The sequence below is a fragment of the Phacochoerus africanus genome, chromosome 4, assembly GCF_016906955.1.
Source record: "Phacochoerus africanus isolate WHEZ1 chromosome 4, ROS_Pafr_v1, whole genome shotgun sequence".
NCBI classification, from domain to species: domain Eukaryota; kingdom Metazoa; phylum Chordata; class Mammalia; order Artiodactyla; family Suidae; genus Phacochoerus; species Phacochoerus africanus.
In genome coordinates this window covers 18040352-18064518 of record NC_062547.1, presented here as the reverse complement: position 1 = coordinate 18064518, position 24167 = coordinate 18040352, and the positions used below count along the sequence as shown (strand labels likewise).

Sequence of the window (24167 nt, the reverse complement as noted above, 5' to 3'; positions counted from 1 at the left end):
GCCGCGACTTCAGCACCTTGGAGAGCACCGGAGGGCGGGGCTAGCGGGAGGGGGCGGGAAGGGGGCGGGGCGCAGGGACCCCGGCGAGAGCCCGGGAGCGCGCGCGCGCGCGCGCCAGCCCAGAGAGCGGAACGCGGTCCCGAGCCGCGCCCTGCCCTGAGCAGGTGCGCCCGCCGCGCCGGCTCCAGCCTCAGCCCCGCGGCGGCGGCCTCTCGTCGCGGTCCCGCTTCCTTCCCCGCCGCCGCCGCCGCCGCCGCCGCCTTCGCCCCCGCCTCCGCGCCGCGCTCCGCCCGGATGGCCAGGGCTGTGCGGGAGAATGGCGGAGCGAGAGAGCGGCGGCCTGGGCGGGGGGGCCGCGTCCCCGCCTGCCGCCTCCCCGTTCCTGGGGCTGCACATCGCGTCGCCGCCCAATTTCAGGTGAGAATCCCCGGCCGCCGCGTCCCGCCCTTCAGCCCGGATTGATCTGCCCCGGTTCTCCCCTCTCCCCCAACACACACACCAGACCCCAGAACGAGAGGGCGGCGTGGGGATGGGGTCTCTATCCGAGACGGATCCCCCAGAAGCCCCCTCAGCCCAAGTCCACCCTGATAGCCGCTGCATGACCATGGTGCGGCTCCTTCCGCCATTCCGTGTCCTAGGCAAGGAGAGTCTGAGCTGGAATTGGAGGAGGGGGCGCGGAGGCCTCCTTCTCCCCGACTTTGGGGCTGCGGCGGGGCCTGGGATCTGCGTTGAGATCCCCGAGGAGCCAGGATGCTTGTGGCTTTGCCTCTGCCCAGTCAGAAGCCTTCTGAATCGAGGTGGGAGCAGGCAGGGGTGCCCCCGTGGATCCCAGTTTCTTGGGTCGACCTACAACCTTGGTGCTGGAAGGAGGGAGTCGTAGGCCCTTCCTCCAGCCCTTCCAGGCCCAAGGGGCGCATCTCCCAGGCCTGGCATGGCTAGGACCCTCTGTGGATTTGGACAAGCACTGACCTAGTCAGATGTGTGCACGTGCGGAAGCCTTAGCCTCAACCGAGAGATCTTAGGCGCGGCTGTGGGAATGGGGGTCTGGTTTGGAGCGCCTAGGAGTAGCCAGGGATATTGAGGGGGAGGGGTCCCTGCTGGGGTAAGTACCCAGGACCCTGATCTGAGCCCCTCAGCACCCCTCTCCCTGCCCCCTATCTGGTGTTAGGCACCTGGGAGGTGGCTTTCAGAGAGGTGGCAGTGGGGGTTGGGGGGGAAGGGATGAACGTCCCTCTTCCCTCCCCCAACCCGACCCGTCCTGGCCGGTTGGAGAAGAGGATGTTACAGCTCCAGAGCCTCTGAGAAAGAGGCCTAGACATTCCCCATTGTTTCTCCACCTAATGAGCTGGTGCCTTCCCCTCTCCTGGGGCCCCCACCCCAACCAGGCCCCAGCTGGGCTCTGGCGCCAATGCCTCTTCTGACCAAGAGGTTGCTGGCTCCCTGGCCCTCAGGTGGGCAGGGACCCCTGGGGAATCTCTAATGGCATCATCAGGACTAGAAATCTCCCCCAAGGCCCTGAGCTGAATGCAGAAAAACCAGAGGGAAGGGGACCAGATGGAGGAGGCCAAGCCTGAAGCCTCGAGGGCTGGGGGCCTTGTGGTTAGTGCCTCCCAGTAACGGGGCTGAGGTCTGAGCCTGACACCACCTGACATGTCACGTGCCGCCTCAACGCAAATGCTGGCCTTCCTTCCAGGAGGCCCCTCTGCAGTGGGAGACCATGGCAGCCAGTTTAGATGGACCTGGGTTCAAATCCTAGCCCCACCATCTTCTCGCTGTATGGCCTGGGCAGCTTTTTGTCTTTTCTCAGTCCCATCTGTTAGGTGAGCTAATTAATATTGATTCCTTAATGTGCATCAAGTCGGTGCTCAACAAGTGTCCGCCCTCCACACCAGGGGGTGTTTAGATGGCTCCTTACTGCTCAAAGCATCGTCTCTGTGCTGGCTCACAACCACCCCTGGCCTGGCCCATTGTGTGGAAAAGGAGACGGAGGCAGGAAGGCAGATGGCTTGCCTGAGAACCCCCAGAGAGTCAGGGTCTGAGGCTGCACTAGAACCCGGGTCTGCCTGTTCAGTCCACTCTACCTCCAGGCCCTGCCTCTGGCCCAGGGGACAGCTTGGCCTCCCCCTAGCTGCTTCCCCATCCCCAAGTGACAGCACTTTCTGTCCCACCCCTGGAACCCTTAGTGAGAGATGCTGACCAGGCAGGCCTGCCAGTGAGCGTGTCCAGCCCAGGACCCAGTGGGCGAGGGTGGCAGTAGACCAAGGCTGAGGCGAGGGCAGGCCCTCCAGGACGCTGTGGCCTGGCCGTGGACACGTGGCCTGCACGTGGGAATAATAAGGGCAATGTCTTCAGCCTCTCAGGGCCCACCCTGCCTGCTCCAGCAGCCCCCGCTGCCCTTTCTGTGTCCTGCCTCTCATAGCTCTTAGCCCAGCAGGCTTCCCCCCGCCCCTGGGGGGTGGCGGGGGGGGGAACTGTTCTCCTGCGGCACTGGCCCGGGCTCCAGTCCTGCCTCGGCCTTCTTAGCTGCATGCCCCAGGAGTGGGTGCTTCACCCCCTGAGCCTATGTTTCTTCTTCTCCATGAGGCCGACTTTGGCCCCTGCTCAGGGTGGTCCTAAGATGTGGATGAGACAACACAGGTTGACTGTTTCCAGGGCCAGCAGAGCTGCGTTCACTCAGGACTGTTTATCATTATTATTACGCGTGTGCACATGTGCGTGCCCTGGGCACCACTGTCAACTTCCAGAAGGCACAAGGAGTCAACAGCTAAGCTTTGGTTTGCACCAAGTAGGTGCTCAGTATCGCCTTCATGGTTTGTCGTCTAATGCAGGATAGAATTGGGTGCTGCGCTCCCAGACTACGGAGAACAGTGCCCCCTGCCAGAGAGTCACGTTGTAAAGGTCGCTGCCCAGGAGGTCCTGGCTTTGCCCAGGCCTCCTGCTGGGCACTTTCTGTGCAGAGCATCCAGTCCTGCCTAGAACCACAGCAGTGGAGTGTCATTATCATCCCCGCTTTGCTGCTGAAGAAACTGACGCATAAAGAGGTCAGACACGTGGCCGAGCGGGGCTTGAGCGCAGGCGGTCTGAGTTTAGAGCCACCCTGGCCAGCGAAGGCCTGGCGTAATCGTCACGGAGGAGAGACTGGGGAGGGGGCCTCCTGGTGCGGATCTGGGATGATGGCGAGCGTTGGTGGATAGTTGGTTCAAAGAAACATGTGGTCTTTCTTTTTCTGATGATAGACATGCTCCAGCCACTTACTAGCAGTTCCCTTTGGCTGGTGCCTGGGAGGGATTTTCACTTGTGTCACATGCTTCTGTATTCTTTGACTTCTGATTTGGACCACAAGCACCGGTTACTTCTGTATCTTAGAAGGTAATAAAAGAAAATTGATCATTAAAGCGATACATGTTCTTTTTAAGGACATTCTGTGAGAGAATTTAGAAACTGAGCCACAGATACCTTGAGCCGGGTGGTGGGACAGGGAAGGGACAGTGGGACCGTCCATGTGGGAGGCTTGCGGAGAGTAAAGTGAGCAGGCTGCTTTGGTGTGCAGAGGGGGGGGGGGACCTTAGAAATAGCTCATCCAGAAGGTCTAGTTGTGGCACAGCGGAAACGAATCCGACTAGTATCCATGAGGAGGCGGGTTCGATCCCTCGCCTCACTCAGTGGGTTAAGGATCTGGTGTTGCCTTGAGCTGTAGTGTAGGTTGCAGGCGTGGCTCAGATCCCGTGTTGCTCTGGCTGTGGTGTAGGCTGGCAGCTACAGCTCTGATTCGACCCCTAGCCTGGGAACTTCCATATGCCGTGGGTGAGGTCCTAAAAAGCAAAAAAAAAAAAAGAAAGAAATAGCTCATCCAGCCTGCACCCCTCCCCTTTCACTCAGGAGGAGACTAGAGAGGGCAAGTGGCTTCCTGAGAACACACAGCAAGTTGTGATGGAGCTGGGGCCATCACGCAGGTCTCAGGACTTGTCAAACAGTGGTGTGTTCTTAACCCCCACTGCCCGGGCTCGAGAGATGAGGCCACCAACAGGCGACAAGCGAGGGCCCTCCTTACTCATCTCTTCACAAAGTTTTCTTTCTTTCTTTTTTTCTCTGTAATTATTTTATTAAAAGAGGATTTATTGGAGTTCCCGTCATGGCGCAGTGGTTAACGAATCCGACTAGGAACCATGAGGTTGTGGGTTCGATCCCTGCCCTTGCTCAGTGGGTTAACAATCCGGCGTTGCCGTGAGCTGTGGTGTAGGTCGCAGACGCGGCTCGGATCCCGCGTTGCTGTGGCTCTGGCGTAGGCCGGTGGCTACAGCTCCGATTAGACCCCTAGTCTGGGAACCTCCATATGGCACGGGAGCAGCCCAAGAAATGGCAAAAAAAAAAAAAAAAGGATTTATTTTAATATGCATAGCCTTTTATATCTTTCTTTTCTCATCTGGTAAAACTGCAAAGTTTTTTGCACTGTGCCAAGCTCACTGAGAGTCACTCCAGAGGCATAGACGTGGGCCTCAGCATCGTGCAGGTGGCAGTGTCGTCAGACAGATAGATAGACAGACAAAGCCTTAGCAGAGAGGCGGGAGGTATGCTGGTGACTTGGGTCAGGGGCCTGGAGGGGCCCAGGCTCAGTGGGTCAGGGAAGGGCCAGCTCAGCTCAGGGCTGGTGGCAAGTGAGTGTCACCGGGAGGAGGAGGGGAAAAGAGGGAGGGAGAGGCCTGGGCGGAGGGCTGGAGGCAGGAGTGAGCAGGCGGGCTCTGTGGCGCCCAGGCTGGCACAAGTGTGGCGCGGGCGTGTAAGGACTCAAAGGCCATGCGAGGACCCCAGCCTGGCCACCTGCAAGTGTTGGCATGACCACATCGCCTGGGTCTCTCGGGCTGCTGGGTGGAGAGCAGATGAGGAGGCAGGGAGACCAGGGGGAGACTGGCCGTCCTGCAGGTGAGAAGGGACAGGGGAGGACGTGAGGGACGCTGAGAGGATCGGGAGCTGCCATGAGGGGCAGAGGAGAGACCAGAGTCTGGATGGTACCAGGCCCCGAGGGGGCCACCCCACGGGAGATGAGAGTTTTGGCAGGCAGGTGGTGGAGTCTGTTGGAGACCTGCCGAATGTGAGGTTGGTGACCACTGGGGACCCCGTTGGAGCGTTCAAGCAGGAGGTTGGTTTTGGGTCTGGAGCTCAAAGAAGAGGATGGGGGTGGCACCAGAGACCCTGGGAGTCTCTGCCTAGAGAGCAAGAGGTGACCCCCGAGGACTCCGAGAGAACCTGGCATACCCAGAGCGCAGGCTGAGGCTGGGGACTGGGCTGAGAGTCGCCGTCCCCACAGCCTTTGGTGGGAGGAAGGGGGCGGAAAGCCCCCCGCCCTGGGCAGTGCCCCCGCCCAGCTCCGATGAAACTCCAGGGTGGGGACAGAACGTGGGCTTGGCCTTGGCAGGATTTCAACCCCAATTCTTGGATGTCTGAGCCTTAAGATGGGTACTGGATTCCAGAGGCCCCCATGGGTCCCCCCGATTGGGTCCCTGGCACCATTGCTCTCTGGGGGGGGGGCGGTTCTTGCCCATCATGGGTGCCATCTCGGTCCCCGGCCCTGCTCTGGAGTCGCTCAGAAAATCTCTAGGAGCATCAGCACTGGAGACGCACTGGGTGCTCTTCTGGAGCGCCTGGGGCCGGGATCCCCCAGCCCTTCCTCTAACAGGCATTTATCTAGTGCCTGCTGGGTACAGGGCCTTGGGCTTTGTGCGGGCAGTGGAGCGGGGCAGGGGTCAGGGCATGCCCTCGGGAGACCCGGCTCGGTGAGGGGCGGCCAGCCCAGGTCCAGGCTTGGAGGCCGGTGCTGGGGCCAGTGCAGCCCAGCAGGGAGAGCCGAGAAGACCCCAGGTCCCACTGCGTGTCACAGCCGTGTCTGCGTCAGAGTTCCTTCCTGTGTGTGAGCCACCACGCGGAGCCACAGGTCGCATGTTCTGTCTTCTGCTCGTTGCGTTGGCTGCCATTCTCCACATCAACACACAGACTTTATAACTGAGACACGCACCCCGTCGGCTGGCGGGCCCTGGTGCTGGCTCTGTGCCTGTTTTCCATTGTTCGCTGTTATGAGGACACACATCCATGTGTAGAAAGGTTTTTCCAGGGGAGGGATTGTCTTCTCAGGGTAGGTTCCGGAAAGTCAGGTCACCAGATCCCGGGGTTCTTGCTCCATATCAGCACCCAGGTGTCCAAACAGATTAGACGCCCAATAACACCACATAGGGGTTGTCTCGTGGGACTTGTTTCTTGAGGTGCCTTCTGTTTTCAGTGACAAGGACCCCAACGTGGACATGGTTGAGAGGAAATTCCAGACCAGGGGAAGAAGCCCAGCCTGACCGCAGGGATCACCCAGGGCTGGGGCTGGATGGAGGACGGGCTCTGAGGCTGAGGTTGGGCCCGCTCCGCCCCATCGGCCAGCACCACCCTCCCTCCCCCAGACTCTGCTGGGGGACACGGATTTCTGACTTGGAGATTTCCAGGTGGGAAATCTCCAAAGACCTGGGGACCCCAGTGGTTCACTCAACAACATCCATTAAGCACCTCTCAGATCATATACCACACAGTGGGCAAGAGAGACATGGTCTTGGAGTTCCCATTGTGGCTCAGTGGGTTAAGAACCCAACTAGTAGCCATGAGGACACAGGTTCCATCCCTGGCCTCCCTCAGTGGGTTAAGGATCCTGCGTTGCCGTGAGCTGTGGTGTAGGTCAAAGACGCAGCTCGGATCTGGCATTGCTGTGGCTGTGGCGTAAGCCAGCAGCTGGGACTCCGATTCACCCTCTAGCCTGGGAACCTCCATATGCCGTGGGTGCGGCCCTAAAAAGACCAAAGGAAAAAAAAAGAGAGAGAGAGATGGTCCTGCCCTCACGGACCCACTGCTTCTAAGGGGAGTCCACCATGGGCCACAGAGCCCAAAGGTAAAATTACAGTGACCCAGGACCCCAAGCAAAAGGGCCTCAGCCAGTAGCTGGGGGCCCTTTAGCCTCATTGGGGGTCAGAGAAGGCTTTGTTAAGGGAACCAGTGGGGCAGGAGCCTGGATGTGGGGGGAGGCCCTGCTGAGCCTTGGGGCCACAGGTGAGGATTCCCAAGGGCAAGGGGAAGCCTGAGCTGGGGAAGGGTGAGGAGACCAGATTTGCATTTCAAATGTCGTGGAGAATGGCCCAAGGGAAGGACCTGCTTAGAGTAGAGCAGCTCAGCTCAGCACTCAGAATGGGCAGAGTGACAGGCTGGACCTTGGACCAGAGATGCCCCCTGTCTCAAGAGGGACCTGTGGGACACTGTGGCTGGGACCCAAGGTCACTGAGCTGGCATCCTTACTTCCCTCCAAGAGAGCCAGGAACAGGAAGACAGGAACAGCCTCTGGGCAGCCAGATGCCTGGCTGGGATTTGGCCCTGCTCAGCTAAAGCCTCAGCACTTTTCCACTTAACCCTTAGTTTTCCTGCACTTTTAACTCCACCTGCTGCTGGGCTGAAAGAGCAAATTAGAAAGGGCTGCTGTAGGAGTTCCTGTTGCGGCTCAGTGGGTTAGGAACTGACTAGGACCCATGAGGATGCAGGTTTGATCCCTGGCCTTGCTCAGTGTGTTAAGGATCTGGCATCGCCATGAGCTGCAGCGTAGATTGAGGATGCGGCTGGGATCTGGCGTGGCTGTGGCGTAGGCGGATGGTGGATGGCTCCAGCTCTGATTGACCCCCAGCCTTGGGAACTTCCACATGCCACAGGTGCATCCCTAAAAAAAAAAAAAAAAAGCCTGCTGTAGGTGGAACAGGCTAACACGGAGATGTGGCAGCCTTCCCATGGCAAGGGACAAGGCCATGACATAAAGATCGGCACTCAAGAGGCTTATCTGTTCATTTAGGAGAGCGCCACTCAGGCGGGGGAGCAGAGGTGGCACTCAGAGTGTACGGGGAGCCGGCCTGGCTAGAGGCAAGGACTGGGGCACCTCAGTGGGGGGCGAGGAGGTTAAGGCGGAACAGGCGGCCTGGAATAGAAAGATAGACGCCAAAGGTCAGGGATGTCTCCAGAGACCAAACCCACGACCTCGAGTGACCGTTAATAGGGACGAGACCTCAGGAACCATCTCACTCGCATGGGCCAGTGGGTCTGATGGACCAGCAGTGGCTGCCTCCGCAGGGCTGGGGTCTCCAGGTCTAGAGGCTGCAACCTGACCTGTGCAGGTGAGGTGACCTGACCTGTGGAGGTGATGTGGTCTCATGGTGCTCAGGTCTCAGGTTTCCAAGGGGAAGCTGGATGGGTGGCTTTAGGAAGGAACCTCCCTTCCGCCCCCATCCCTCCTTCCCTCCCCCCTCCTCCCCTCCCTCCATCCCTCCTTCCTTCCTCCTTCCTCCCTCCCTCCATCCTTCCTTCCCTCCTCCCTCCTCCCTCCCTCCATTCCTCCTTCTTTCCCTCCTTCCTCCATCCCTCCTTTCTCCCCGCAGTTGCCCTCCGTGAGCTCAGAGGGACCGAGGGTCTGCTTAGCTTTCCCTCCATGAAGGCTCTCGGGGGCTTGGGCTGAGAGACCCAGAACATCTGGCATCTGGAGAAGCAGGAGGAAAGAGTGGGGGTGGGGCCGGGGAGGGGGATGAGTTGCAGAGGGGACTCCATGATCAGCCAGGCCTCCTCACAGCACCCTGCAATTCACAGACACTTCACAAGCCCCCAGGTACGGGGGCCTCATGTTGTATGTGGGGAAACTGCAGGCGTCCGACAGCTTATGGCTGGGCTTTGGTGCTCCTCATCTGTAAAATGGGCTTATGGCTCTTCCAAAGCTGGAGTGAGGATGAAGGGAGATGCCGAGGGTAAAGAAGGCTGGAGGCTAGAGCACCCCGCCTGCCGCTCAGGAGATGGGGCGGCTGCTCCTTGTAAGTGAGGGAGTCAGGATTTGATCTCTTGCCTCCAAACCTGATATGGCGGCCATTCTACCGTCCTGCCTGGGTTATGAGAAAAAGTAAGATTAAGGAGCTCCCTTAATCCGTTCCACTGGAGCCAGGGATCAAGTGCAGGCTTTTGCGCCCCAGCCCATGCTCTCTGCCGTTGCCCTCAGTACCCTCCGTCCGTCATCTGGAGAGGCTGATACACCTGCCCCTGCCCGACCCAGACCTGCTGTCCCAGGAAGTGGGAATATCGGCTGATGCTGAGATCGGGCATGTGGGGATGAGCTAAGAAGCCCCAGCCCATGTCCAAGCCAGACCCTGCAGGTCTTCCCCGAACATGTTGGTTTGAGGGGAGCCGGTGGAGACCGAGGCTGTCCTTAACAAACATCTCCTGAGCACCTAGTGCATGCGAGGTGACCGTCCCAGCTCTGCCCTCCAGACCGCACTGGGTTCATCATCTGCTGGATGCAGAGCAGGGGGTGTGGGCTCCATGTACCCCTGAGCCGCCTGGGGGGGGGGTGTGTGTCTGATGCAGGCTGAGTCCTTTCTGCTCCCAGACCCTGCCATGCCTCCACGCAGATGGTGACACCAACCACAAGTGAGCGAAATGACAGGGAACCAGGAGGGCTTCCTGGAGGAGCAGGCTTATCTGAGCCTTCTACCAGCAAGCACAGGTTGAGATCCTGCCACGTGCTCCACCCAGACGCTGGGTTAGACTCTGGGGAGGTGGGTGCGAGAGACAGGCAGTCCCACATGGAGCTGCAGATCTTGAATGCCAGGCCGAGGAGTTGGCCGCTAGCAGGGAATCCTGGAGGGTTTTGAGTGGAGGACAGAAGAGCAGTGTTTCAGGTGGTGCAGGCCGGCTGGTGGGGAAGGCCAGGGACAGAAGATGCAGGAGCTTGACTGAGGATGGGCAGACACAGATTGGGCACCTCTGGGTCAGACACCCCCATGGTCCTGCAGCTGTCCGGTGCTGGCTGAGTGGCAGGGCTGCCCTCTCTGGGTCTGGCCAGGCGGCCAGTGTGCATTGACCATCTGCTTAGTGCCCACCTCTGGGTTCTCCTCCCAGGGCCAGAGATGCCACCCTGCACCAGCCGGACGGAGCAGGGCTGCCCTGGCTTCGGGCTGGGCTCCCTCCCCAGAGACCCCTGCTTCCACACCATGCCCACCCCCAGCCCTGGGAAGCCACCATCCTCGGGCTCCAGGTCAGAAGGGGCCTGGGAGTTCCCGTCGTGGTGCAGTGGTTAACGAATCCGACTAGGAACCATGAGGTTGCGGGTTCGGTCCCTGCCCTTGCTCAGTGGGTTAACGATCCGGTGTTGCCGTGAGCTGTGGTGTAGGTTGCAGACGCGGCTCGGATCCCGCGTTGCTGTGGCTCTGGTGTAGGCCGGTGGCTACAGCTCCGATTTGACCCCTAGCCTGGGAACCTCCATATGTCGCGGGAGCGGCCCAAGAAATAGCAACAACAACAACAACAAAAGACAAAAGACAAAAAAAAAAAAAAAAAAGAAGGGGCCTGAAAGAGCACCTTGTCCATCCAGCCCCCTGGCGCTGGTCAGAATCCCACTGTGCCCCTTGCCATTCCCTCTAGGGGCCTCCCGGCTTATGTCGCCCCGCAGTGGCAGGAGACTCCTTACCTCCCTTCCCTCCAGGGCCCGCACACCCTTCGCCCTGGCCTGTGCCTCTAGGCACTTCCTGTGTGGGTGCTGAAGTCTGAAGCCCTGAGGAGGGGGCAGGGTTCTGGCTGCACTCAGGCAGGCAATAGAAGCAGCCCCGACCCACCCCAGGCAGCCCTTTGTGGACGCCACCTGGGCCCGCAGAAACCTCCCTGATGGGGTGTGGGGGCTGAGCGAGTAGCTGTGGAGATGGGGCATCCACTTCTGGAGAATTTCAGAACCCCCTCTCCCAGTCTGGCCACCGTGAACCCTAATTGTGGTGCTGGCCCTTTAAAGCAGATCAGGGGCTGGCTTTTGGGGGGAAATATCACAGATTTCTGCCATCTGCTTAGAAGCCTGGACCAGGGAGGGGGGCCACCCCATCCCCTGACAGGGGCATTGGAAGGGCAGGTGGAGCCGATAGCATCGATTGCAGTAACCTGATCCTGCGGGGGAGGCGACAACGGCAGCGGCAGCGCAAAGGCCGGGGGAGGAAGCTGCCTGCAGCTGAAGGCTGGCTGGGAAGAGCTGGGGCCAGGCCGGTCCGCAACCGCTGCCTCTTCCCCCAGCCCATCTATTTTTAATGAGCTCCCCGGGCGTCTGCAGCGGGCAGGACGCAGAAAGGCAGGCCCAGGCTGTGGAGGCCCGAGGCCCCAGCCCTGCCCCGAGCCCTGGCCCCCCCACCCTTCTGGGCATGAGAGGGCGGCCCCGGGGCTCTGCAGCCCCCGGGCCGGGCAGGGCTCTCCATGCAGCTGGTGCTGAAGATGGATTCGAGCCCAGACAATGACAGCTGGTTGGAGGATCAGTGGGAGCGCTGGTAGGGCTGCGGGGACCGGTGGGGGAGGGGGGAGCTCCACTGAGCTCTGGGTCTCTGTTGGTCGCGTTGAGGCAAGAGGCCGGGGTGTGGGCCTCCGAGGTTCCCCTGGGGCTGAGCCCGTGACCTTTCCTAAGTGACCTTGGACTGGGGGTCTCCCTTGCTGTGTGCCTCAATCGCCTCGTCTTATTGAGGAAAAGACTCAATTCTCCCCAACTTCCTTAGCAGAATTCTCCCAGTGTCCCTCCCACATTGAAGCCGGCAGAGTGTCTGGGGCTGGGGGGCTGGAGAGGTGAGGGGACCGGCAGGGAGCTCAGTGGCTGGGACAGCCCCGCCCTGGGGGGCTTTCAGGGCAGGCCGGGGGGTGGGGAGAGGGTCCCAGGACACCCAATTAGAGATTCGATGCTGAAGTGCTTGGGTCTGCCTCTGAGCCTAGGCCACCTCCACCTTCCCTGACCCCCGCTGTTCAGGGCCCAGAGGCCGGGGCAAGAGGATTGGGGGTGTGTGCTGATGGGACCAAGAACAGAATGGGGCACGGTCTTTCCTAGAACAGCTAAAATCACCCACATTGACCCCTGCATTCCTGTGCCTCGCTCCCAGGGCTTATGAGGCATGGGACTTCCGGGGCTGGGGACATGGGGTGCTGCTCCAAGGTGGAGCAGGGCCTCTGCCAGTACCTCAGGTTTGGTCACTGCACAGATTGTACAGGGAACCCCCACTCCAGGCATCCTTTGGAGACTCTTCTCATCTCTCTCTGTCCCCTCTGTGGCTGAACTGGCCTTGGCACCTGCCTTGACCCTGCTAGCCATTTCTCTGGCAGAGCCTCAGCTCTGACCAGCTGGGCCTTCTAGGCAGGGCCTCCTGCTTGGCAGCAGGGTGGACATCTCCCAGCCCAGAGGAGCTGGAATAACCCGGGGCCTCCCCTTCCACTGCCCCCTGCCCCCGGAGGCCTGCCTTTTGACTCGAGCCCCAAACTCTTTCTCTTTCTGTTCAGTACCCCTTGCACTGGTGCAGGGGGAGCCCAGGTCCCATCCTCTGGGGGCTGCGATCTGCCTTTGAGGGGCTGTCCCTTGGAAGAGCTATTAGGGAGACATCAGGAGGCCTCAGTCCGCTGACAACAGTCCCTTGAGTGGTAACTCTGGCTTTCTGTCCCCATCAGGCTCACCCATGACATCAGCCTGGAGGAGTTTGAAGATGAAGACCTTTCCGAGATCACTGATGAGTGTGGCATCAGTCTGCAGTGCAAAGACACCCTGTCCTTACGGGTAAGGGCGGGCTCTCTGGAGCCCCTGAGTGGGGTGGCAGAATGGGTAGGGACAGGAGTGAGAGCGCTTCTATATCTAGAGGGGCTTTCCGGGTCTGCGTGGCATTCTCATTAAATGAAATAACATGCAGGAAACATGCAGTGTGATGCTTGGCTCCTATCTTGATGGCTCAGATTTTTAAAATTATTTATATATTTTGCCAAGGGCAAAGGCAGGAAGCAGCTCCTTCAACTGCCCAGAAGGGAGAGAGCAGGAAGTCTTGAGGTCTAGGACAGTAGCAGTTAGGGCCAGAATTAAGGGAAGGTTTGGGACTCCCCTAAATCCTTTCCAGAGCGGCCATGGCAGAAGTCCTGAGGCAGAGCAGGGTGGAGTCTGGCAGAACCTGCAGTGCTTTGGGGCAGGACAAAAGAGCCAAGGCACTCCCTTGGCCACCACTGCACCAAGCACACCCCACAGCCTCGCAGACCCTCTCTGGCCCACAAAGGAGGCCTCTGGAAGGTTAATCCAACATTGCTGCTGCTTTGGGCCCCATGCCTTTGTCACAGGACAGATGGCTCCCACTCCCAGAGTTCTGAATCCCACAGGAGCTGGGCTGGATGGGGATTCTCCCTTGTCTTTCCAGAACAGGAAGAAGGGGCTGCTAGCCAAGAGAAGGAAGGCAAGCACAAGTCTAGGTTGCAGAGCCCAGAGCTTCTCTCAGCTCCTGGGAGGGTGGGTGGCTCTAGTAGACACGGTGTTGGGGGAATGGTTAGCAAAGGAGAGCTGCAGTGAGTTGGGTGGGGTGCCTGTGTTGACCTTTTCTTGCCCCCAGAGATTCTGCAAGCTCTGCCAGGCCGAAGGAAACCAAAGGGTGAGGCTAACCCTCCAGTACCCTGTACCCCAACCCACCACCCTCTGGCTAGGCCAGGCAGGGATGGAGAGAGGCTTTTTTTTTTTTTTTTTTTTGCTTTTCAGGGCCGCACCCGCGGCATATGGAGGTTCCCAGGCTAGGGGTCAGCCTTCGCCAGAGCCACACGCGGGATCTGAGCCATGTCTGCGACTTACGCCACAGCTCACAGCAACGCTGGATCCTTAACCCACTGAGTGAGGCCAGGGATCAAACCTGCCACCTCATCGTTACTAGCCGGATTCGTTTACCGCTGTGCCACAACAGGAACTCCAAGGCCATTTATTGTGGACCAGCATAGCTTCTCTAAGGTCATACACCTGTTGGGGACTCCCACACTGTGCTCTCCCCAGACTTACACAAGCTGAGCCTTGAAGAGGGAGAGGGTGGTCCTTGCAACCCGCAGGACCCTGAGGCAGTACCCTGTGGGGCCTTAGACAAGCTCCAGGGGGCTTTCACATACTATTGCCAGTGAGTCCTCACCTCTCTGGGAAGCTGGTAGGCAGTTAACTGGTGAGGGACCTGGAGAGTCGGGGGACCTCTCCAAGGTGTCAGGGAGTTCATGGCAGAGCTGGAACTAAAACGGGACTCTTAACTGTCAAAGTTAGGCTGGCCTGAGAGAAAATGTCAGGTTGGAGGGGCCTCAACCTGAGGACGGGGGAGGGTGGGGATGCCACTGCCTCCCATTTGCTCCTCCGCCTCAGCATCCCTCTTCCAGCCGCGCTCAGGTCCTCCTGTCCTCCTGTCCTCCTGTCCGCACTGCTTCCCTCCCGCTCTCCCTCCCCTGGCTAAGATCGGTTCCTCCGTTTTCCTCACTGCCCTCTTCAAAATACTAACCCCACCTCCATCCCTTGCGGGGCTGAACTCCTTGGTGACCCTGCGTCCCCATGGCAACAGCGGTGACCTCACTCTGGGCTCGGCTTACTACCAGGATGAGGTCACTGGCCGTTGCCAAGGGAACGGGAGGGTGCAAAGAATCGGGAAGCGGGGAACAGTGGAGAGGGGAGAGGTATGGACTGTGAAAGGCACCGACTGACGTGGGGAGGAGGCGGCCTTGCCCATCCTCGAGGGGGCAGGAGGGCACGGTTCCCTCTCGCGGGGCTCCCTCTCTCCCCCTCTTTGCTGCCGTGGAATGGACTCGCCCGCGCGGGGGGCGGTGCGCGGCGGCCTCGGCCCCGCCCAGGCCCCGCCCCCTGACGCCCCTCCGTTCGCGCCACGCAGCCCCCACGCGCCGGGCTGCTGTCTGGGGGCGGCGGCGGCGGCGGCGGCGGCGGCGGGGGGAGCCGGCTGCAGGCGGAGATGCTGCAGATGGACCTGATCGACGCGACGGGGGACACTCCCGGCGCGGAGGACGACGAAGAAGAGGACGAGGAGGAGCGCGCGGCGCGGCGGCCGGGAGCGGGGCCGCCCGAGGCCGAGCCCCGCCAGGAGACAGCGCCCCGCGGCCAGAGCCAGGGCCCGGGCGGCGGGGACACATACCGGCCCAAGCGACCCACCACACTCAACCTCTTCCCGCAGGTGCCGAGGTCTCAGGTGAGGCGCCAGCGGCTGGGGGCGGGGCTGAGGGGGCGGCGCCCTGGGGCAGGGCCTGGAGAGGTGTTAGGCACACCTGGCATCTCAGGGCCCAAGGCTGGGGATCGGGAGGGATTGCGGGAAAGGGACTTGCTGGTCTGGAGCAGGGAGAAGACTCCAGCCTGCTAAGACCTTTCAAGGCCTCCGAGGGGGAGGTCCCTGGGGAGGTGGTCTCAGAAGGCAAGTCGAATCTGCCCTAAAGAGGGGCTGTGTGGGCCTGGCTGGGTTTGGAATCTTGAGCCGAGAGACTGAAGGAATGAAGGGGCTGAGAAGGGCAGTGGAAGGATCCGAGTGAAGAGAGAAGTAGAGGATTCAGAGAACAGGGCTTTGAGGGGTTGCAAGGCTATAGTTCCTTCCTGGTGAAGGTGCTGGGGGGAGCTGAATCTGGAGAAAAGGGCGCATGTGATGTGGCGAAGGAAAGTCGTGGGAAACTGTGATGAGCAGGGCATGGGGAGCAGCAGCCGGTGTGAAATGCCGGCAGCTGGGAATTCCCAGAAGCCGGCAAGAGAAATGGGAGGTGGAGCTGCTTGGCTGAGTTGGGGGCCTAGGGCCCCTGGGCCAGGTGGCCGAATGCCAGGGAGGGTTGAATAGAGCGGGGAGAGCCCGCTGTGGCCCATTGTCTTCCAGGCCCAGCCTGGAGAGGTGCAGAGGAGCAGCTCTAGGAGGTGGGGCTGTTGGTGGAGGGTGCAGGGGCTGCAAGGAAAGGATTGGTCCCTTTCTCAGGATCCTCTGGGCTGGATTTTGGCAGCCAGACTCATGAATGTGAGAGCCTGTGAGGGTGTTCTCAGAGGAGGGGGCCTAAGTTGTACGTAGGGAGCCTTGTGGGTGGGCATCGTGGCGAGAGGGGTCTCAGGGGACTGAGAATGTGGGGTGGTGTCCCAGAGATCGAGGAGGGAGGGCCTCTGACAACTACATCTGTCACTCCTCAGTCATGTGCTCCCGGTGGTGGTGGTGGTGGGGTGACGACCATGTTCTGGATTTGTCATTTGGATGATTCATCCTGGTCCCCCAGGCCAGCTGCTGGGGAGACCCTTCCTCCTGCCTTTTTCAGGCTGTACTAGAATGTCTCTGCCTCTTTGCTAGGCCATAGCTTTCAGGAGATTTGGGCTGAGAGTGAGCCTCTTCCCTGTGACCCCCCCCACCCCACCCCATGCCTGAGACTGGGGATCTGGCTCTTGCCTCTCCCCCCACTCCCTCCTGGACTCCCCAGCACACCCGGCCATCCCCACCTTTGTTGAGGCTGATAGCGGCATCTCCCTGAGGGTTGGCCGGCTTTCCTGAGCCAGGAGGGTGGGCTGTCTAGAGCCAGTAGGCCTTAGCCGGGAGGGCTGACACTTGCCACCCCTCCTGCCTGCTCCAGAGGGTTGGGGGTGAGGCCCTTGGCAAGTGGTAGGGAGCAAGGGTGGGGATGGGGGAGCAGCAAATGGCCTAGGGATGGCCTGATGGGGGCAGGGCCAGGACCTCCCTGTGCCGGGCACTGTTGAGTGCTTCTGTCACAAGGCCCTTTTGTCCCCTGCACAGGACACACTGAATAATAATTCTCTGGGCAAGAAGCACAGTTGGCAGGATCGGGTGTCGAGATCATCCTCCCCCCTGAAGACAGGTAGGTTGGGACCCTTTCCCTTACTTTCCTGGCCCCCGCCTGCCCTGTCGGAGTCCTCACTGCAGGGAGCAGACCCAGCAGTCTCCAGCCTGCCCGGGGAAGTGAACTGCCTGTCCCGCAGGCCTGAGCAGGCTTCTCCAAGCTGGGCTGTGGCCCCGGTGAGAGCACTGGCCCCAGCCAGCCAAGCGCCTACAGCCCGGGAGGCTCCGTCCTGGTGTCTGTGTCCTGGTGCCGAGAGGAGGGAGCGGGTGGCCTGGGAGTCAGGCGTGAGGGCCCCTGCCTTCAGCACTGCCCTGCCTGCCCTCCAGGGGAGCAGACCCCTCCTCATGAACACATCTGCCTGAGCGATGAGCTGCCACCCCAGAGCAGCCCCGCCACCACCAAGGATCGAGGCACCTCCACCGACAGCCCTTGCCGCCGAAGTGCCGCCACCCAGATGGCACCTCCCAGTGGCCCCCCTGCGGCCCCACCCGGTGGCCGGGGCCACGCGCATCGAGACCGCATCCACTACCAGGCGGACGTGCGGCTGGAGGCTACGGAGGAGATCTACCTGACCCCGGTGCAGAGGCCGCCAGACCCCGCTGAGCCCACCTCCGCCTTCTTGCCGCCGGCTGAGAGCCGCATGTCGGTCAGCTCCGATCCAGACCCTGCCGCCTACCCCTCGACTGCAGGGCGGCCACACCCCTCCATCAGTGAGGAGGACGAGGGCTTCGACTGCTTGTCGTCCCCAGAGCGGGCGGAGCCGCCGGCAGGAGGGTGGCGGGCGAGCCTGGGCGAGCCGCCGCCGCCTCCACGGGCCTCGCTGAGCTCGGACACCAGCGCCCTGTCCTACGACTCGGTCAAGTACACGCTGGTGGTGGATGAGCACGCACAGCTGGAGCTGGTGAGCCTGCGGCCGTGCTTCGGCGACTACAGTGACGAGAGTGACTCGGCCACCGTCTACGACAACTGCGCCTCCGCCTCCTCCCCCTACGAGTCGGCCATCGGGGAGGAGTACGAGGAGGCGCCCCGGCCGCGGCCCTCTGCCTGCCTCTCCGAGGACTCCACACCCGATGAGCCTGACGTCCACTTCTCCAAGAAGTTTCTGAACGTCTTCATGAGCGGCCGCTCTCGCTCCTCCAGTGAGTTGGCAGCAAGAGCCGTGGGGGACCCAGGTGGGGACAGCCCGCGTGAGGGGGTTCCCGGGTGGCAGCCTCGGGTCCATCTGGTTCAAGGCTTTCGGACTGAATGCGCTCTCCCCGCCGCGCAGCCTCACCCAGGGCTGGGACCACCCCCCTCTAGCCCGTCCCCTCACCCACAGGTGCCGAGTCCTTCGGGCTCTTCTCCTGTGTCATCAACGGGGAGGAGCAGGAGCAGACCCACCGGGCCATATTCAGGTAAGTACCCCGGGGCTGGCCTGGCCGCCCTGGCCTCTGCCGTCACGTGGCCTAAACCCAAGCCCGCCACTCAGCCCCAGGCGGACAGTGTCCACCCTCTAGGAACTGAGTCCAGTGGCAGAGTGGCTGGTTTTGGAGCAGCGTGCTGTGTTGCCCGGGCCCAGGGCTGAGCACCTAATCCGGCCTGGACAGGGGCCCAGGAGGGCGCCCAGCACAGGTGCCTGACCACCCCCAGCGGCCAGGCCTCAGCCTCCTCCGCGTGGAAACACTCGCTTCCCATGACCTCTCACAGTGGCCCTGGTTACTTGCCCCTTGGCCGGGAGGTCAGTGGTAGATGCCTGTCTAATGGGCCTTGGTCCCCCGCCCCCAGGGAAGCTAGTGTGGTGACAGGCACACGGGACGCCGCACACGTTCACTGAACCAGTACTGCCTATGCCGCAGCTCCACCCCAGAGCAGGGCGGGGAGTAGAGGGCTGGCTGGAGAGGCCAGGGTGGCAGACTCCTCACGGACCCTTTTTGGAGACAGGTTTGTGCCTCGACATGAAGACGAACTTGAGCTAGAAGTGGACGATCCTCTGCTGGTGGAGCTGCAGGCCGAGGACTACTGGTATGAGGCCTACAACATGCGCACAGGTGCCCGCGGCATCTTTCCTGCCTACTACGCCATCGAGGTCACCAAGGAGCCTGAACATATGGCAGGTAGTGTGCCTTCCCTGCACCTGGTGCCACTGGGCTCCGCCGTCTGCCCTGCCCCGACTTACTGTGTGGTCAGCCTGTGCCCCACGTCTCAACCACCCATGATGGGGCTGGACGGAGGCCATCAGGTCCATTTCACAGTTGAGAAAAGTGAGGCAACGCCCCCTCTGCTGGCTCTGCCTCTCCTCACGCTACGCTTGCCTTCCAGCCCTGACCAAAAACAGCGACTGGGTGGACCAGTTCCGGGTGAAGTTCCTGGGCTCAGTCCAGGTTCCCTATCACAAGGGCAATGACGTGCTCTGTGCCGCTATGCAAAAGGTACGCGCGCCTCTGGGGAGGGGGCCCTGCCCAGTCCCGCGCCTCTCCTGGCAGAGGGACACCTGGCACCTGACGTTCCTGTCCCTTACCCACCCCACAGATTGCCACCACCCGCCGGCTCACCGTGCACTTTAACCCGCCCTCCAGCTGCGTCCTAGAGATCAGCGTGCGGGGCGTGAAGATAGGCGTCAAGGCTGATGACTCCCAGGAGGTCAAGGTGACCACCCCGGACTGGTCCCCGGCTTTGCCACCAGCGCTCCAGCCTGTGCGCCCGCAGGCTCGTGACCGCCCTTTCCTCTCTCTCCTCTAGGGGAATAAATGTAGCCACTTTTTCCAGTTAAAAAACATCTCTTTCTGCGGATACCATCCAAAGAACAACAAGTAAGACCACGATGGAAAAGAGGTCAAGGCAGGGGCTGGTGGTCAGGGGCTATGATGGTCAGACGCGGGGGCGAGCATGCGCCGTGGGTCTGAGCCCCCAGCCCGCCCAGACTGCTGTCCTCCCACAGGTACTTTGGGTTCATCACCAAGCACCCTGCTGACCACCGGTTTGCCTGCCACGTCTTTGTGTCTGAAGAATCCACCAAAGCCCTGGCAGAATCCGTGGGGTACGTGCGTCCTGCCGAGCGCCCCGGTCTCAGGCCTGGAGCACGGTCCTCGTGCTCAGCGCATCCCTCCGCCCCGCCCGCAGCTCCGCACACCGTCTGCGGGTCACAGGGCTGCCGTGGCCTGGAGAGCAGGCAGGGTGGTCTTAGGTCCCAACTTCCTAGCTGCTGGGCCCTTTCTTCAGCTGGACTCTTACTCAGGAAACACCATGTGTCGAGGACAGAGTGAGCGGCTCCATCTGGGGGAAGGGGAGCCCCGGGTAGGGGGCTCTAGTCCTGCTCCCTCGCAGTAATTCCTGTGTCTGCCCGCTTCCTAGGAGAGCGTTCCAGCAGTTCTACAAGCAGTTCGTGGAGTACACCTGCCCCACAGAAGATATCTACCTGGAGTAGCAGCGCTGCCCCACCCTCTGCATCCCCCGGACCCTCAGGCCGGTGCCAGGACAGCTGGCTCCTGACCAGACGTGACACTGCCTGAGGACAGGCACCCGCCACCACCAGAGGATGGGGAAGTGGGGGGCGGTTGGCTGAGGGTGGGGAGGGTGGGGGTTATAGGGAGAGGCAGATGCAGTTTATTGTAACATATGGGATTAGATTCATCTATGGAGGCTGGCACGGGCTGCCCGGGGATTGGGAGGGAGCAGGGCTGGGGGTCTTCAAGCCCCTGGCTATGAAGGGTGCCCATCCTGGGAGCAGAGGGCCCTGTCCCATCTTGGGCCTCACTCACTCCCCTGCCAGGGCCCCTGGGCCTTTGGCCATTGGCTCCTGCGACTGCCCACGCCAACCCTGCCCCTAACTCCCAACCCCAACCGAGGGGTTCTGAGCTCAGGCTGAGCCCAGCCACCTACCGAGGACTTTGCAGTAAGGAAACGGCGGCAGGTGGAGGTGCGGTCCCTGTTCCCAGCCCTTTCACTCGTGTGGCCTCTGGATGGCTCCCACCGCCAGCCTCACTGGCATGCTGGCCCCTGGCAGGTGTGGGGCCTCACAGGGAAGGAGAGAGCCACAACGGGGCCCTGCCCCGGCAGGAAAAGGAGGCTTCCCGCCCTGGCCTGGGCCAGTCGGGGCCTCTCGGCTGCTTCAGCTGTCGCCCCATCTTGGTCCTGTCACCCTGGCCACACCTATTAAAGTGCCATTTCCTGTCGGGACTGCAGCGGGTGTCATCTGCTTGGATGCCCCCCCCCACCCACCTCGTTTCCATCCCAGGAAAGCCCGAGGCTCTGCTGCACAGAATAGCTTTATGGGGGACTCCCATCACAGGTGTGCGTCGTAGTAATACTCAGCCATGTCTGGCCCATCCCGCTTGCGCTGCTGGGCCCGGGAGAGCAGGGGTCGAGGGCCTCGCGGCCATGGGTGCTTGGGTCGGACCCCGTAGTCTAGAGAGAGAGAAGAGGGTGTGAGGGGGAGGGAGAATCTCTGTTGAGTCCACTGACGTCCTCCCCGAACCAATGCTTTGCGGTAAGAAGGCCCTCTTCATCTCAAGGCTGGACCTGGGTGGCCTCTTCTTGGGCCGGTCCCCCCTTTCAGGAGGGGCGAGGGGGGGGAGGGGGGGAGGCAGGAGGGGAGGTACTACCATCCAGCAGGCCCGAAAGTGGCTCCGACAGTTCCAGGGGGGCTGAAAATTCCTCAGGAACAGATCGCTGAGGCCTGTGGGAGATGTCGGGGTGTTCAGCCCAGGCCCCAAAGCCCACGACCACCTCTCAGTAAAGGGAGGCGATGGCCCAGGGTGGGGGACTGGGTGAGCCCCGACACCAGGGAGCGGCTGTGCTGCAGAGCACCCCCACCCACCGCCAGGTCCCCCTGTCCCCCACCCCACTGAGCCCTGACCCTGTGCCCCCAGGAGCTACCTCAGTGGCTGGGGGTGGAGCGCAGCAACCAGGACAAAGTAGAGGAGGGAGAGGCTCAGGCCGGCCCTGGGGTGCAGAGCCCCCAGCATGGCGAGAACCATCTTCTGCTCCGTCCCTGATTCCGGCCTCTGTCGGCCCCTCCCCCGCCGAGGGTCGGAACCTGCTGCCAAGGCCCAGGCGCCTCACAAAGGGCGCGTGTTCCAGGGCTCGGCCCAGGGGCCGGGTCACAAACCTCCATGCTGAGCTTTGCAGTTTGATTTTACTGAGGCTGTGGGTCAGCAGGTGGCAAGCCACATCTTGTTCTAGTGTCACTCGTTAAGGCTACAGACCTTCCGAGTTAGATCTCAGTTCAGATCCCCACCTTGCCTCTTGCTAGACAGACGCGTCACTTAATCTCTGTGGGCCTCAGTTTCCTCACCTCTGAGGTCAGGTGCATACATCATGTGCCCAAGGACACAGGAGCCCCGAGCAGAGGACACTGGCACTGGATCCTCACCACCCAGAGCACCAACCATTCCCATCAGCCTCCTCCCTGTGTGCGGACCCACCACTGCCCCATCTCCCACCGGCACCGTTGTAGTCCCAGGAAGGCGCCGCCAGCTGAAGGGCCCAGAGCAGCTCACTAGCCCTGGTCCACTCAGAGAGCCCCCAGCAGAGCCCGCTCCGAGGGCCTTCCCCACTCTGCCCCCTGCAGCTTGGAACAGCCTGACCCTGGGGACTCCATGGGCCCTGCCACCACCCCTGAGGCTGACAGAGGGGTTGCAAGTTAGGTGGCAAAGCCTGGGACCTGGTGCCTTAGCTTTCCGAGGGCAAGGACTACAGGACCCCAGTCCTTGACACCTTGTGGGTGTTCAATAAATACTTTTTGAATGAATAAGTGCAGTGTGACAGGAGGCTGGAGATGGCATCTCGTCACAGGTCTGCGGCAAGGCTGTGGGGTCCTTTGGTTCCCGCCCAGCCCCCGCTCAGCACAGCGTGGACTGACTTCCCACTGACGGCCTCCCTTTCCACGTCCCGGACACAGCTGGCTCCCACAGGCCAGCCCTGGCACCCTCTATCCCCATCCGTTCCTGACACTCAGGCTCTGCCTAACTGCACACTCCTCACTTCCTTGCCTCTGGGAGGCCACCTTCTTCCTCTCTGGCCACGACATCCCCAAGCCTGGCCGGGGTACACCAAAACCTCTCTACGCCGCCTGCCATTGTCTTATTTCAGCCCCATCCACTGTTACAAGTCTCTGCCCACTGTGCCCTGCTCCATCTTCTCCCCTCACCCTCAGGCCACCCTGCATCAGGCACTGAGATGAGGTTTGAAACAGGCCCCCTCCCCAGCGCCCCCTAGAGGCAGGTCGCAGTTTCCTGCCTGAGACTCCATGGCCTGTCGGATTGGCCTTGACCTCACCCTCCAACCTCAACCCCTTAGCTGGACTCCTGCTCTCAAGGCCCTTCGGCCCCAGCAGTGGCTTCACACCACTGTGACACTATGTCTGCTGTTTTTGCACACACAGCCTCCGCTCCCAATCTGCCCACTGAAAAGCGAAGTTTTACCAATTTAAACCCTGCTTGAATGGAGGGCTCCCTGACCATGAGCCCTCCAGTGGGCCCACGTGGGCAGGCACCGCCACGTGCCCACCTCCAAGCTGACCACTTTCCCTACACGCTTCCACCGACTGCAACAACCCGGCGCAAGGACGCATTCACACATCTGTCCCCACCACTAGCCGTGAGACGAGAGCAAGGAGCTGACTCACTTCCAAACACACACATGAGGCACAGAGCCCGCTACATTGACGAGTGCCCTGCAACGCTTGTTAAAGACAACCCGAGGTCGTGGCCCTCACGCAGTGGCCACCTGAAGACTCAGTGCCTTCGTCCCCTGTCCCAGGACCTGGGTGCGGCTTCTCAGAGGCACTTGGGGAAGGTAGTCAGGGAAGGGCCGGCTCCCTCCAGGGTGTCTGGGAAGGGGTGAGGCACAGTAGACAGTCCAGACAAAGCCCCCTTAGAACCTAAGAGGTTCTAGAAAACTGGCTAGAAACTCCAGCAGGCGCATGAGGTCCATTCCAAGGGCAAAGCGGCCGAGGAAGGGGAAGACCAGGCAGAAAGTGGCTGCACTGGCCAAACCCCCTCCCCTCCCCAGCAGCCTGAGCGGCTCCACATAGGCCTGGCCACCAAGGAGAGCGTTCAGGAGGCCCCAGCTCGTACCCTGTGAACCCACCCCTGGCTGTCCCCAGAGCCCCTGGGGCTCCCATCCCTGCCAGTCTTACCACCGGCCCAGCGCTGGCCCCATGCTGGCTGGGGACCGAAGTTCCTTTCCTGTAGGAGAAAAGCCTTCTGCTCGAAAGCAGGGGTGCAGGACTTGAAGCGTTGCTCGGCACTGAGCTGGGCCCACCACCAGCAGGCTCCACCACGAAGCAGCTGGCAGGCAACAGGGCCCTGTGGCAGGGAGGGGCAGGCAGGCTCCGGCCAGAAGACAGGGGCAGCTGCCATCTGTCACCGAGGTTCAGCCTTTTTGTCGTCAGCAGAGACTGGAGAGAGAAGCGTTACTCCTGCGGCTGCCCCAGCAGGCAGCTTTCCATGCTGGGTGAGGTCAAGGCCAGCTTTCTGGGGCTAAGCTGGGTCTCAGACCTAGCAGAGGTGTCTCAGCCCAGTGACAAGGGGTGG

At 61.3% G+C, this 24167-nt stretch overlaps 2 protein-coding genes across 4 annotated transcripts; one reads left to right on the top strand and one right to left on the bottom strand.

Annotated features, from left to right (window-relative positions):
* The first annotated feature begins 140 nt into the window (after window positions 1-140).
* On the top strand, window positions 141-20813 carry MAPK8IP1 (mitogen-activated protein kinase 8 interacting protein 1). Of its 2 annotated transcripts, none has more exons than XM_047775894.1 (12): window positions 141-417; window positions 12505-12610; window positions 14718-15029; window positions 16590-16671; window positions 16980-17792; window positions 17972-18047; window positions 18574-18746; window positions 18952-19061; window positions 19162-19278; window positions 19372-19442; window positions 19571-19669; window positions 19984-20813. In XM_047775894.1, exons 1-12 carry the CDS (start codon window positions 317-319, stop codon window positions 20054-20056), a joined length of 2133 nt encoding a protein of 710 aa, XP_047631850.1. In that variant the 5' UTR covers window positions 141-316; the 3' UTR covers window positions 20057-20813. The 2 variants fall into 2 exon arrangements, with proteins under 2 accessions (XP_047631850.1, XP_047631851.1); XM_047775895.1 differs by lacking the exon at window positions 141-417 and adding an exon at window positions 11017-11348.
* A 70-nt stretch (window positions 20814-20883) lies between these two features.
* FREY1 (Frey regulator of sperm-oocyte fusion 1) lies at window positions 20884-24143 on the bottom strand. Of its 2 annotated transcripts, XM_047775910.1 has the most exons (3): window positions 21508-23764; window positions 21234-21307; window positions 20884-21036 (listed from the first exon to the last, which is right to left on the bottom strand). In XM_047775910.1, the coding sequence occupies exons 1-3, from the start codon at window positions 21606-21608 to the stop codon at window positions 20915-20917; spliced, it is 297 nt and encodes a 98-aa protein (XP_047631866.1). In that variant the 5' UTR covers window positions 21609-23764; the 3' UTR covers window positions 20884-20914. The 2 variants fall into 2 exon arrangements, with proteins under 2 accessions (XP_047631866.1, XP_047631865.1); XM_047775909.1 differs by lacking the exons at window positions 21234-21307; window positions 21508-23764 and adding an exon at window positions 23771-24143.
* Window positions 24144-24167: the final 24 nt, after the last annotated feature.